At 33.8% G+C, this 12,700-nt stretch overlaps 2 protein-coding genes across 2 annotated transcripts; both read right to left on the reverse strand.

The window, feature by feature from the left end:
* Positions 1-3,963: 3,963 nt before the first annotated feature.
* Positions 3,964-5,975, reverse strand: LOC141724204 (uncharacterized). Its single transcript, XM_074526243.1, has 3 exons — positions 4,949-5,975; positions 4,784-4,855; positions 3,964-4,335 (listed from the first exon to the last, which is right to left on the reverse strand). Exons 1-3 carry the CDS (start codon positions 5,588-5,590, stop codon positions 4,330-4,332), a joined length of 720 nt encoding a protein of 239 aa, XP_074382344.1. The 5' UTR covers positions 5,591-5,975; the 3' UTR covers positions 3,964-4,329.
* A 617-nt stretch (positions 5,976-6,592) lies between these two features.
* LOC141661362 (transcription termination factor MTEF18, mitochondrial) lies at positions 6,593-8,867 on the reverse strand. The gene has a single exon (XM_074468353.1). It carries the CDS (start codon positions 8,773-8,775, stop codon positions 7,072-7,074), a length of 1,704 nt encoding a protein of 567 aa, XP_074324454.1. The 5' UTR covers positions 8,776-8,867; the 3' UTR covers positions 6,593-7,071.
* Between the last annotated feature and the right edge of the window lie 3,833 nt (positions 8,868-12,700).

A 12,700-nucleotide genomic window follows, 5' to 3' on the forward strand; every position in this document is an offset into this window, starting at 1 on the left:
CATTAGAAAAAGGTATTCAAGGAGTGTTCACACTTTTTGTGAAAAAGGCATCAAAACATTGCATGAAAGTTGAAATCCTCACCAAATCCACATAAAGGGCAAGGGCAATTACTATGAGTAGATATATTCTTGTGATATTTGGCTGTAGGTAAAATCTAATGAAATCCTCTTTACCCAAAACTTAATATTTTTTGTGAGACTTTTATTACCCAAAATGCTTTCGACTGTGTTGACAACACATCGGATGACAAATTTATGAAATTGGTACACTTTCAAGATGCGATTGAAGATTCCTAACTCATATTACTTTAATAATTACTTGTACAGTAAATTGTATAATGCTGACTTGTACTATTTTATTTTTCCACCTTGTTGAATTTTTTTTCACACCTGTTGTATGTAGGGACTCCTCTCAATTCAGTTAGATGGAGTTAACGACAGTAAGGCCATCTAGGTTAAGTTGATTTTTCCATGTATGTATGTTTGATTAATCCTCATCAAACCTAATTGATTGTAACCTAAATTTTTTAAGTAAAATTCAAACCCCCCTTTCATTCAAATTGATTCAAGTAGTGAGTCAAACGAACTTGTTTCCTACAGAGGTGTATTAAACAACTTCAACTCAAATGCGGTCTTCTCTGACTTTACCTCATCATTAGCTGTTGTCGGTCCTCTGTTACACCTTTAACCCTAATCCAACATCAGGTTTCCTTACACCAATAATCAAAGATTTTTTCCTACACATCTTCTTTATAAAAATCAAATCCAAAATCTGAAACTTCCATAGCGTAAATCCCATTATTTCATTAACAATCATCCATACATGTTATTTCATAACCCATTTTTTTTCTTAACTTTTCTTGCAACTTGAGCATGATTCAAGCCAATCAAATTAATGATATTCTCCAATATTTTTAGGTGTTGTCCCATATAGTTTGTATAGTTTGTGGGAGGGGCAGATCGTTAGTATATAAACAGCCAGATAACTCCATTAGTAGGAGATCTTTTAGTAGGAGATCTTTTGGCAGTTACCCAAAAATAAATCTGTGCGGCCTCAACCCATAGCGGACAATATGATAATAATCCGGAGTTAGGACTGCTTAGGAAGCCCATATAACGGTCCAAAACACTCTCCGATAGGCTCTCATAATGGACCAAGAAAGCGGCAAACGGGCTTACCAGTATGGCCTTAAGAAAAAGGCAGATGGACCTTACAGTATGGGCCTAGGGGAGGGAGAAAACCAAAAGGATTCTAGTATGGGTCGGGGGGCTGATCACACAATCAGGAGGCAAATTCGGCATCGGCAGGTGTCAAACTCGATGTTTGAAGGGGAGATTGTTAGTAGTTGTCTCATATCGTTCAGAGAAGGGACATATTGCAACTATATAAGCATACAAATAACTCCATTAGTATGGGATTTTTTGAGAGTTGCCCAAAAATAAATCCGTGCGGGTTCGACCCAAAATGGACAATATCATAATAATCCGAAATTAGGCCTAGTTAGCAAGTCCAACAAATACTCCCAACATTAGTCTTAGAAATTACGTGCAAAAATACCCCTTATTCTCGTATCAAAATCATTTCAAAAGTCTTGATTTTATTATATTCAATTCAAACTTTATATAATTAAACGCAAATAGAATCAGTATACTTCATTATCATTGAAGATTTAACTCAATTCTAAAGTCTTGATACTTCCTTTTTCAATTCAATAACTCAACAAATTCAATCATTGACACCTATACATACATAAAAATCCAAAGTTTAAAATAAACTCAAAAGAAAAACTTTTGCACTCCATTATCACACATAAAAAATAAAATAGAATACGACTAAACATATCTACACATATACATGAACATACATATTATACACACAAATGGTTTGCAAATAGGGATTTGAATTTTATGCAGATACATGGTATACATCTAAATAAATATGCATAAAGATATGAATTTAAGAGAGAAATCAAAATTGCAAAACGTCCCTAAGACCAAAGTGAGGAGTACAAGGCTTATTTTTACTAATTCACCGTTAGACGTTTTTAAACAGCGTTGAAGCGCCATGCAAGTGGTAGATAAAAAAAATTGGCCAATTGGTTGAAAAAAATTACAAGCAATCAATAGTGCATTATAATCTTACATGTAAGACCAACCTGGTATTTTTATAATCATAAATAATTTTTTATCAAATTAATAGAAAAGATATATTCGAAATAAGATATAATCGGATTAAGATATGACTAAGTGTACATATATAAGATGAGAATATAAAATTGTTTTCAAATCCTTTGTACCAAATGGTAGTACATTATGTTACTTCTGTTCTTATAGGATTTCAGAATATACACGTTAAAGTTTTTATAAGATTCAAGCATGAATCCTATTTTATAAAATTTTAGAAAATCCACGTCGAAGTTTACGAAATATAATACTAAATGAAAGACACATAATCTCTTTCTTACATCCAATTAACTAGCTAGGCCAAAGTTTAAACACCTAAGAATGAATGAGTAAGCACACAAACAAGTACTTACAAAGACAACGCCTGCAAAGTACTTATGTAGAAAGAATGAGCATGCACACAAACTGGGAGATCATTCATTCTTTACCATATTTGAGATTGCAGACTTCTGAATGGTGAATCAGATAAATTAACGAAATGATCCCACATAAAGATTCAGCGTTACATTAATATGCACAAATCAACGATGCAGGCTGATCATTTTCAAGCAATTAAGCAGTGTCTATATGCAATCCACTGTTGTGTTAAATACACACTCATTAAGACATAAAAAGGATCATAAGAAAATGCAGCTCAACCGCTCAATCTTAAGAAGACTGCTGGCCATCAGTTAATAAAGAAAGCAATGTAAAAGGAACACAAATTACTAATGCCATGTACCACCAGAATCAGTTTTAAATTGAAGCTTCTGAAATGCGACAGCTGCTGATAGCAAGAACTGTTCTTCAGCTTAAAAAAAGTCAAATCACTACAATAATCTTCTTGTAGTCCAAACAGCTGACCAATCAGAACTCAGAACTGTAATATATTTCGGAAGGAAACAAAGTGAAGACACATCATTCTGACTAATCAAACTTTGCTCCTGTAGCCTCTAGGTACTCATATTTAAGTGCAGTCCTTTGATATTACCATGATCAAAGTAGGTGTCATTCAATCCATAGAAAATATCAGAAGATTCACATGTAGATTATGCAAATATATAATAAACTGAATACACTTCATATAGTGAATCATTTGATAGATATTCTTGTTGCAAACCTGCATACGGAGAATTAATTAAAAGATTTTAAATTCAGTGCTTTGACGGCCTTGCATAGGAATATCAATAGCCCATTTGGTTAGCAAACAGAGAGTTCACTGTCCTAATACATCTGGAGTGGCGTCAACCAGAGTGCAGTACAAATTATTCTGAATTGATGTGTTGAATTTTGGAAAAATATACCCCGGATATGAAAACAAGACCTCTTAATTTGACACTTCATCTATGACGCAGTAAATTGTGGTCTTGACTCAACATGTCAAAACTCTATGCAATTCAGTGTAGAAGAGAAACAGTTGATTAAAACAAGACCTCTTAATTTGATAATCTGTCCTGGCTGATACAAAGTGTGACTCAAGATGAAACTGATATACATATACAATTTAGATTATATAAAACTTTTTCATCAATGGTTTTACAATAATAACCAACTCATTTAGTACATAGCCAAATAGAATTGCAAGAATAACGTCAAACGCGAATGATGTAAAATGCGAGGATGACCTAAAATGCAAGGATGACATAAATTGCATAAAGCGGTATGACAACAAGTTACACAGGGGCATTTCCGAGTCGCCACAACTTTCTTGTAGCAGAATACACGGTCAGACAGTCACATAAAGCAGTATGACAACAAGTTCATATATTAAAGTTCTTGCAACAGGAAACAATGTAAAGTTAACTATAAAAAAAATGTGATTAAAACATTAACTTTGTCATTGCATCAGTCACATAAAGGACTGCAACTATCCATAAGATCAAAAACCCAAACTCTTTCTATAGTTCATCAACTCCATACAAAAACCAGAAAATAGATCAAAGAAAAAAAACACTTAATTAAACCTTCCATCCTACAGTTTCTAAATAGCAGTTACATCTTCATATGCATCCCGCTACTCCAACAGCTATGACTCTATTAACTTGCATAGATAAAGCTCCAACACTAGCTCCAAGACTACCACTTGCGCATCCAGTATTTTGATAGCCACGGCTCCATTAACTTGCATCCATAAACAAGCCAGACTACCATATGCGACAACATACCTTATTTCTGCATTAATCAAGAAAAATTTTATCAAAAACGACAAGACTTCATTAACTTGCATCCATTTAACAAATAAACAATCCAAGACTACCATATACGACAACATAACTTAATTCTGCATGAAGCAAGACAAATTTATCAAAAACAACATGACTCCATTACCTTGCATCCATAAAACAAATAAACAATCCAAGACTACAGTATACGACAACATAACTTAATTCTGCATAAAGCAAGACATCAGAAACGACACTGACTCCAATATCTTGCATCCAGAAAACAAATAAACAATCCAAGACTGCCATACACGACAACATAACTTAATGCTACATAAAGCAAGTCAAATTTATCAAAAACGACATTATCTCAATAACCACCATATATAATATCAACAGAAATCAAAAAAGAGATTAATCAATAACGAATTGAACGAAATTAATCAAACATTGCGTACCTTGGAACTGGGATCAGAAACTTTATAGCTATCAGGCGTCACCGACGATAAATACAACCCGGGAAACACACACTACATAAAACAACAGCACAAAACACAACAATCAAACATCCACACAATATAATTAAATTACAATTTACGGAAAAACTTATAATTAAATCTTACATCAAGCTGTCTCTGAACAGTCTTAGTTCTCCTTTTCGGTTTCCTTGACGGCTTTGATCCGGTCATGATTAACATGTCTTCTTCGATCTCTTCTCGAGTTAGACTGATCGAAAACTTCGGTTTGTTTTCTTTCTTGTTAGCATTGCTATTGCTACCACCAATAATGTCAGTCCGAATCCGAGTTTTATTCTCCTGAGCCTTGATTGTTCCTGTATTATCCACATTCATGGCCTTCTTCCCTGCCCTTCTTGGCCTCAAATTCCAAAGTTTCGGCTCCTCAACCTCGTCGTTTTCGCCATTCTCAACATCTACTTCTTTCTCCGCCTGGATTTCATCTTTCTTGGGCACCTGATCAGGGCTCTCATTCTTCTCATCAGCAGATTCAGCTACTTTACCACTCTTTCTGGAAAACCGAATTAAAATCTTTGCTTTCGAATCTTTTTCCGATTTTTCAACAGGATCATCTTTTTTCTGATCAGAGTCCGAGTCTCTGATCGGAGACTGGTGGCGCAGTGGCGGCGAATCGGTGGCGCGACGGCGACGCTGGTGGAGATTATTGTTGTTATTATTCTTGTTCCACCTCAATTCTGGTAATGAGAAGTTGTGAAGCTGTTGTGATTTTGCTGGTGCTGGTGAAGACATTGCTAATGGTATCTCTGTGTATGTGTATGTGTATGCAAAGATTATATATTTAATTCATATATTAATATCTAGGAGAGAGAGAGAGAGAGAGAGAGAGAGAGAGAGAGAGAGAGAGAGAGAGAGAGACTAGAGGGGGGGGGAGAGAGAGAGAGAGAGAGAGAGAGAGTTGTTTTAAAAGGGATTTGGGAAGTGAATTGGTGAATTTTGTGAAGGGGTGAGGAGGAAGAGAGTAGAGATATGTGATTTATATGAATAATTTGGATGTTACAAATTTGTAACTTACGCTTCTAGATTATTCTGTGGTAGATTATTCTGTGTTTCTATCTTGAGTCCAGCCCAAGCCCAGACTCAAACATAACGTTTGTTTGACAAAGAGTATAAGTGGTTATTCTGTACTATATTTAGACAGATATGATCAAAGTATGCTGACGTTAAGTAAGCCACTGGTTTCAGAATTGTTCTTGGCTCTTTCAGAAACTGGTTTACTGTGTGCTGGTTTTGTTCTGGCAAAACAAATGAGAAACAACAAAATAAAGAAGCACGGTGAGTAAGGATGGTTAACATGCGAAAATCATTACTTAAGCATTGCAGGTTTGAGTCGTGTTTGTGAAGTTTCCGATATTAGTGCTATTCAAGTGTTCTGGCTATGGTTAGCGCGAAAAATGATCACGACAACTGTGGTTACAAATAAAAGCTTGGCCAAGAGTTTCTGGGGGGTTGATGTCTTTTTAATTAAGTTGGAGGACGTTGTGATACTTTTTCCCAAGAAAGTTTAAGTTTAATACAGAAATAATTTTAATACTGTGTTGTAAACGCGCCTTTTAGATGACATTACCAGAGGCCCTAAAAAGAGCAGCAAGAAACTACTGTTAGAGTACAGGAAAATAATGTTGAACAGGTTCTTTGAAAGTAAAAACTTAAACGTAATATGATTTGAGAAGGGCTATAAACTGGATGAATAACTCTTGTTCAGAAAGACCTATAATCGCTTAAGTGCAGGTACCTTCTGTCAAGTCAAAAGAAATGTAGAACTGCAAGTACTAAAAAAGTGACAACTGAATTCAGAAACCCTAACTTTCACCAACATACAGACCCGGAAACCAGCTGAAGTTAAATCTCCATGTATATACATGCTTGAACAGTATAAATCCATTAAGATTAAATCAAAATTGTACATGACATTCTAGTCAGTTCATTGTGAACAACAACTGTAATACCTATAATCCTACAATATGGCGCCAACCTGGGACCAATTAGGGAAGAAAAAAAACTTCACAGCATCAAGTTGAACGCATTCTCAGCAATAAGGTACATGGTTGCCTTCCTGAACATGGTGGACGAATAAATCAGATAATCTCTTGTAAACATCTTCCAGTAATTTTCCCGAACCATGGCAATCTAAAACCATAGCAATTGATCTCTTTCCTAGTATTTACACCTCCTACATACAAGCCATTGTAGCTCTACCTCGACTGTAATTGTTAGGGTTCTAATTTTATAAGACCCTCTCCTAGAGATTTTCTGGGCTCTTTGTTTGAGTAACACTCCAGCCAAATCTTCGGAGCAGCTCGATGCATGCGATATATGCGTAATACGAAATTTTTCTCACTAGTTGCAATTATGCTAGGAATAGCATATTCTTCTGTACACAAACCATGTTTTGTAAGCCACATATGGAAACTGTATCTCGGTTTGATCCGCTTCTCTAAGTTGTAGCACAGATAGGCAGGGAAAACATCAAGGTCCTCTAATGAATGGCCGATATCCTCGCAAAGGTATTTTATTTTTTGCTCGATTGATTCTTTCTGTTGGTTGAGAATCTTGGGAGAGCAGTGAATCATCTTACAAAGTTTTGGAAATTCTACCCCACATTGAAGAAGGCAATCAACTCGCTCTTGCAGATCACTACTAGGACCCCGAATCTGATTTAAAATCTTTATCGTCCATTTGTTCTCACCAAATCCAAGACTATGTAAAAATTCCAACTTTCCTAGTGTATGGACATGGTACCTTGAACCCTGGATGCTAAGGAAGTTATCAACATAATGTTGATCTAAGTCTTCGTCAGGACTGCCAACAACATACCTGCCCAACAAATTATGGTCTCCATCTTGAATCTTATAAAAGAACCACTTATTAAGATCCAAAGATCTCATCACATGAGGCAAATTTGAAAGTCTATTTCTACCAAATACATAGGGGTAATTTTCCATGACAAATCTTAATTTACTTTCTTCCAACCCGAAATATCTCAAAACACCAGAGACCGAGATACTAGGAGTCTCGAGATCACATCGTAAAATCTCTGGTTTATAAAGAAGCAAATACCCCACCTCCTTCTTACAAACATCTAGCTTTTTAAAAAACTCAGCTTTCTGAACCAAACATTCTTCTGAATACTCAACAAAAATATTTTTACATCTACCCATCATTTCCCCCATCTCACCCTTCACACAACCCAAATCATAAAATATTTGAATTTTCCTACAAACTTCAAACCAACAATCCACATTTTCCTCAACACAACTAACCAAATGATAATCAACAAAAACCCTTTTCAAATCATCAAACAATCCATCAATATCCTCACATTTTCCACTCAACAGACACGGAAAGGCCAAACAAATCCCAATAACCATCACATTACTAAACCCATACTCCTTAAACCCAACAATCCTTTCATTCAACTCACACAAATCATTCTCAAACACCCCCTCTTTACACAACACCCCCAACTTATCCCAAGGAAACCCAAACCCCCATAACCCACAAGCAACATCAAAAACCCGATAATCCTCGGATAAAAACATCTTTCCCACAGGCAAAAACCCAATAATGTTATCATAACGAACACCAATACTTTCATAAAAAAACAAGAATTCATCAATGGGGTGGTACCTTAAGAACCTCCTCAAAGACCCTTTAAAATCTTTAGAAGAATAATCAACTTTGGAGATGATTTCAGAGAGTGATAAAAGAGAGTTCTTGCTAATGTGGTCTGCAAAAGTGAAAGGTAAGTTCTTGGTGTCATGTAAGTAATCTGTGAGGACTTTTTGAGCTTGTTGAAATGCTTTGGGCCTGTCTTTTGCTGGGATTTTGTAAAGGGTTTTGAGTTTGAGGAGCTTAGGAGTGAGAGATGAAGATGAAAAATAACGGGAGATTGTGGAGAAGGAGAGGGATTGCATGGTTTGTGATTTGGGGGTTTAGGGTTTATCTCGTTCAGATACAGACAGACACATGTTTTTAGCTTAACAAGGGAGGGAACAAAAATTGGAAATTGAAATATTCATCAATTGCAAGAAAAAAATTGAAAAAAGAGGAAATTACAAATTATCAGCAAGAAGCAGGTTTGAACCCGGGTGAGTATGGTTCGGACTAGAAATGCTCTGCCTGTAAATTTGGCCAAGTTCGTTCCGGTCAATATTCGGTCAAGCTCGTAAAGTCTATTCCATACATTAATTGAAAAGCCCGATCAAAATTCGGGGTGGGCTTTTTGTACATACGTGGTTCAAATAAATTATCAACAATAAATGGAGAATTTTTTTATTTTGAAAGCACATAGTGTAGGCTCTATTTCAAATTTAAAATTATTGTTGTTATTAGAAAAAATTCCGGTGAAAAAAGTGTTGTTAAAAGAATCAGATCATTGTTTGATAATATTTTTGATATGTATATATTTTGATATAAAAAATTAAAAAAAAATAATGCTTTTGATAAATTTTGATAGTGAAATCAGCATTGCTTCCCTCAAAAACTGTAAAGCATATTTTTCAGAAGTATGGGATGTTAGCTTTCTCTAACAACACTTTTTGGGCAAAAAATATTTTTTGAAAAAACAGTTTTTAAAGTTTACCAAACAATTTTTCAGCTGTTTTTTAGCAAAAGGGTGTTGTTGTTATCTTCAACATTCAACAGGAACGCCAAACATACCCGTAGTATCGTTAGGTTTTTTAATTTGTTTTAGTTACTATATACTTCAAGAATTTTTTTCCAAGAGATACGTATTCGTAAAGGATGAGTCTTCTTTCATTCAAAAAAAATTATAATTCTAACCAAAAGGCATGTTGGATGTCTCTGGAAGTTTAGACAATAAACTTAAATGTCCGAAAAGAAAACATCCAAAAAAGTGATATACAATCATAATAAAATAGGAAGTATTTTAGCAATATGTTAAGTAGAGCTGAAAGGAGATTTTTTTCCGTTCGCCGTTTAAATCTTCGTAGCCGAAAAAACTGAAACACGAAGAAGTATAAAAAAAATTCTACTAATAATTATTTTACTTTACTCATCATTTATATAATAATAAATAATACTTTAAACAAAGGGGATGCTTTTGGTTAGACACTTACACATTATTATATAAAAATATACAATTTCATGACCAAAGGAAGTTTTGTCGCTAGACACTTTCTTTTCAATGAATATCAATTTATATTGCCAATCATTTTTTCATGAATATATATTATGAAGTAAATATATAATATGTTACGGTAAATAATTTATTATAAAAAAGGATTTAAAATATTATTATTTTAAAATAATATATAATTTAATTGATCAATTTTTTTTAACTTTATAATATGACATATATTTTTAATATTTATTTGTATTTTTTTATTTTAAAAATCAAATTTATATTATCTGATGTTAAAAATATTAGATATTATCAATATTTTTCTATTTACGAATTATTAAATTATTTTTATTAGTAAAACATATTAAAAATATATAAAATATTTTTAATATTTCCCGAATCCACGAGGGAATCCCCGTTCAAGCGGAGATTGGGGAGGTCGGGGTGGGTTCAGGGATCGGTGGTAGTGATAACATCCTCAACCACGAAGTGACCCGATACATATATCTCTACAAACAAACTTCAAATATTTTTGTTCCAATAATATAATTATGATTTTTTTAATAATTAGGCTTATATACCTTACGATAAGTAATCTCAAAAATTTTGGGATAAGCGAGAATCAAATTCTGCGAGAAAAATTAAGTTCTCGCCACTTAAGATATATAATCGTGCTATAATCATATGTATAATCATATGTATGAAAAAAAAATGAAGTAAGACACTCCTGTGATTACCTTTATATCATCTCATTTTATTATACATTATTTATTTAAATTTAATGAAATATAATCAAATTTACAAAAATATATTGTTCATTATTACGTAATTGTTATACGAATGTAAAATAAAGTTTGAATAATCATTTACCGTATTCAAAAATTATTTAAGCATAGGTGTAAATTTGTTCAGGATAATATTTCAATATATATATACAGGCCCCCCAAGATGAAAATTAACGGGAGATTGTGCAGAAGAAGCGGGATTGCATGGTTTGTGATTTGGGGGTTAAGGGTTTATCTCATTCTGGTTTCTATTTTTTTTATAAAAAGAGAATCGACGTTTGATTCAAAGAACTGTGTTTAGCCCCCCCCCCATGAAACGGCTCTGTTACAATGGATGGCAGAGGGTCCGTAGTACCCGAAGCACTAGAGCGATCCAGTAGCCGGGAAGGGGCCTAGAAGTGCGTACTACTACACCACACTACACTTGGCTCTACATATTTACAGAGCTAACCCATGTCCAGTGCCTGGCAGAGCTAAGGGACTTCAATCCTTACTCTGTATTGTTAGGGATTCATACATAAAAATGCAACAAAAAAATAAAATTTTTAAATCCATACCGCATGATCTATGTATAATGAACAGATAATTACGGAGAATAGATGTTTTACCTTAAGAAGCTTTACGTTAATGGAAAGATGGAGGTCTTGAATGATCACCACGTAGCCCGTCACTAGAACGATCTACGCCTTGAAGGTATCTACACGAATGATCGCCCGGAGGATAGGTGTGTACTAGCACGTTCTTGAGGCCGCCTTCTTGCTCTCTCTATCTCTCTTCGAGCTGCTAGGGTTTATATTTTATCAAATAAAACATGTAACCCTAATTCTATTAGAAAGAGATATTATATAGGTAAGATTTATGGGCCTCCAACCCTAAACTGAATTTTAGAGTTATTATTATTAATAAATTTGAAATTCTAAGTATTGTATTATTAAGTCTCACTTAATCATCCAATAACTTAATTTCGGATTTAATATTAAATTCAAATTTCCTATTTATTTAATTAATTAAGTCATACTTAATTAATAACAAATAATTCGAATTACTTACATTTAATTTAAATCCGAATTTAAATTAAATAATTCTCCAATCATTCTTTGTGCGACCCTTTAGATTATTATTACGTTGGCAATAATTTTAAATCTAATTATCCCTTTAACCTTATATTATAGATCAAACTCGAGGCATGTATTGTGTCATCCTCTGTTAACGTTCAATCATTCTTTCCTTGATCAATGAGTAAACTATTAAACAAATCAGTATTTGAGCACGGTCATGCATTTTATAGTCTTACTCAATCAAGAGACCAATAATATCACTCTTTTAATAAAGGAGGGCTAAATCCCATCTAGATCATTCATATTTCTCATATGATTCATAATGTACCCAATGTCTACTTTTATTATTACCCGGTCAAGGATAACTTTTAATAGTATCAAAGTATATTAATTCTCGTATAGATATATAATGATTTCAGGTCAAAGGACCAATACATCATTATCATTGTGCGATTAACTTATGACACTATAAACATGTAGTATCTCACAACGGGTCAATACAGCACCATGTGTTTAATACATGAGCCTGTGTTTTGACTTTAGTATCATCATACCTATGATCAATGAGATGTGATCATCAGCCAACAAACACACTAGTCTCAATGTATTTATTATCGTCCTTAATAATAATACTTGACTAAGGACCTTTAGGAATATCAATACTATTCTTATAATCTCATTTCTAAGTCATGTACTTAGAGATATAGATTTACATATCATATTCCAAGGATATTTATTAATCTAACATCTTATCGCAGAAAATAAAAATATAATAAATTACTAAAGAACAATTCATATAATCATAATTAATAATCCAAATGTTTCATAATATAAACACAACAGTGTTGTCTCTAGGGCACAAACACTAACAATCTCCCACTTGCACTAGAGACAATCACCCATGTATCTAATA

The sequence above is a fragment of the Apium graveolens genome, chromosome 5, assembly GCF_009905375.1.
Source record: "Apium graveolens cultivar Ventura chromosome 5, ASM990537v1, whole genome shotgun sequence".
NCBI lineage: Eukaryota > Viridiplantae > Streptophyta > Magnoliopsida > Apiales > Apiaceae > Apium > Apium graveolens.

Coding starts and splice junctions, on each gene's coding strand:
- LOC141661362 (XM_074468353.1), bottom strand. CDS start 8,775: ATGCAATCCCTCTCCTTCTCCACAATCTCCCGTTATTTTTCATCTTCA.
- LOC141724204 (XM_074526243.1), bottom strand. CDS start 5,590: ATGTCTTCACCAGCACCAGCAAAATCACAACAGCTTCACAACTTCTCA. Junction 4,856..4,948: donor CTGTTCAGAGACAGCTTGAT/GTAAGATTTAAT, acceptor TGTTTTATGTAG/TGTGTGTTTCCCGGGTTGTA.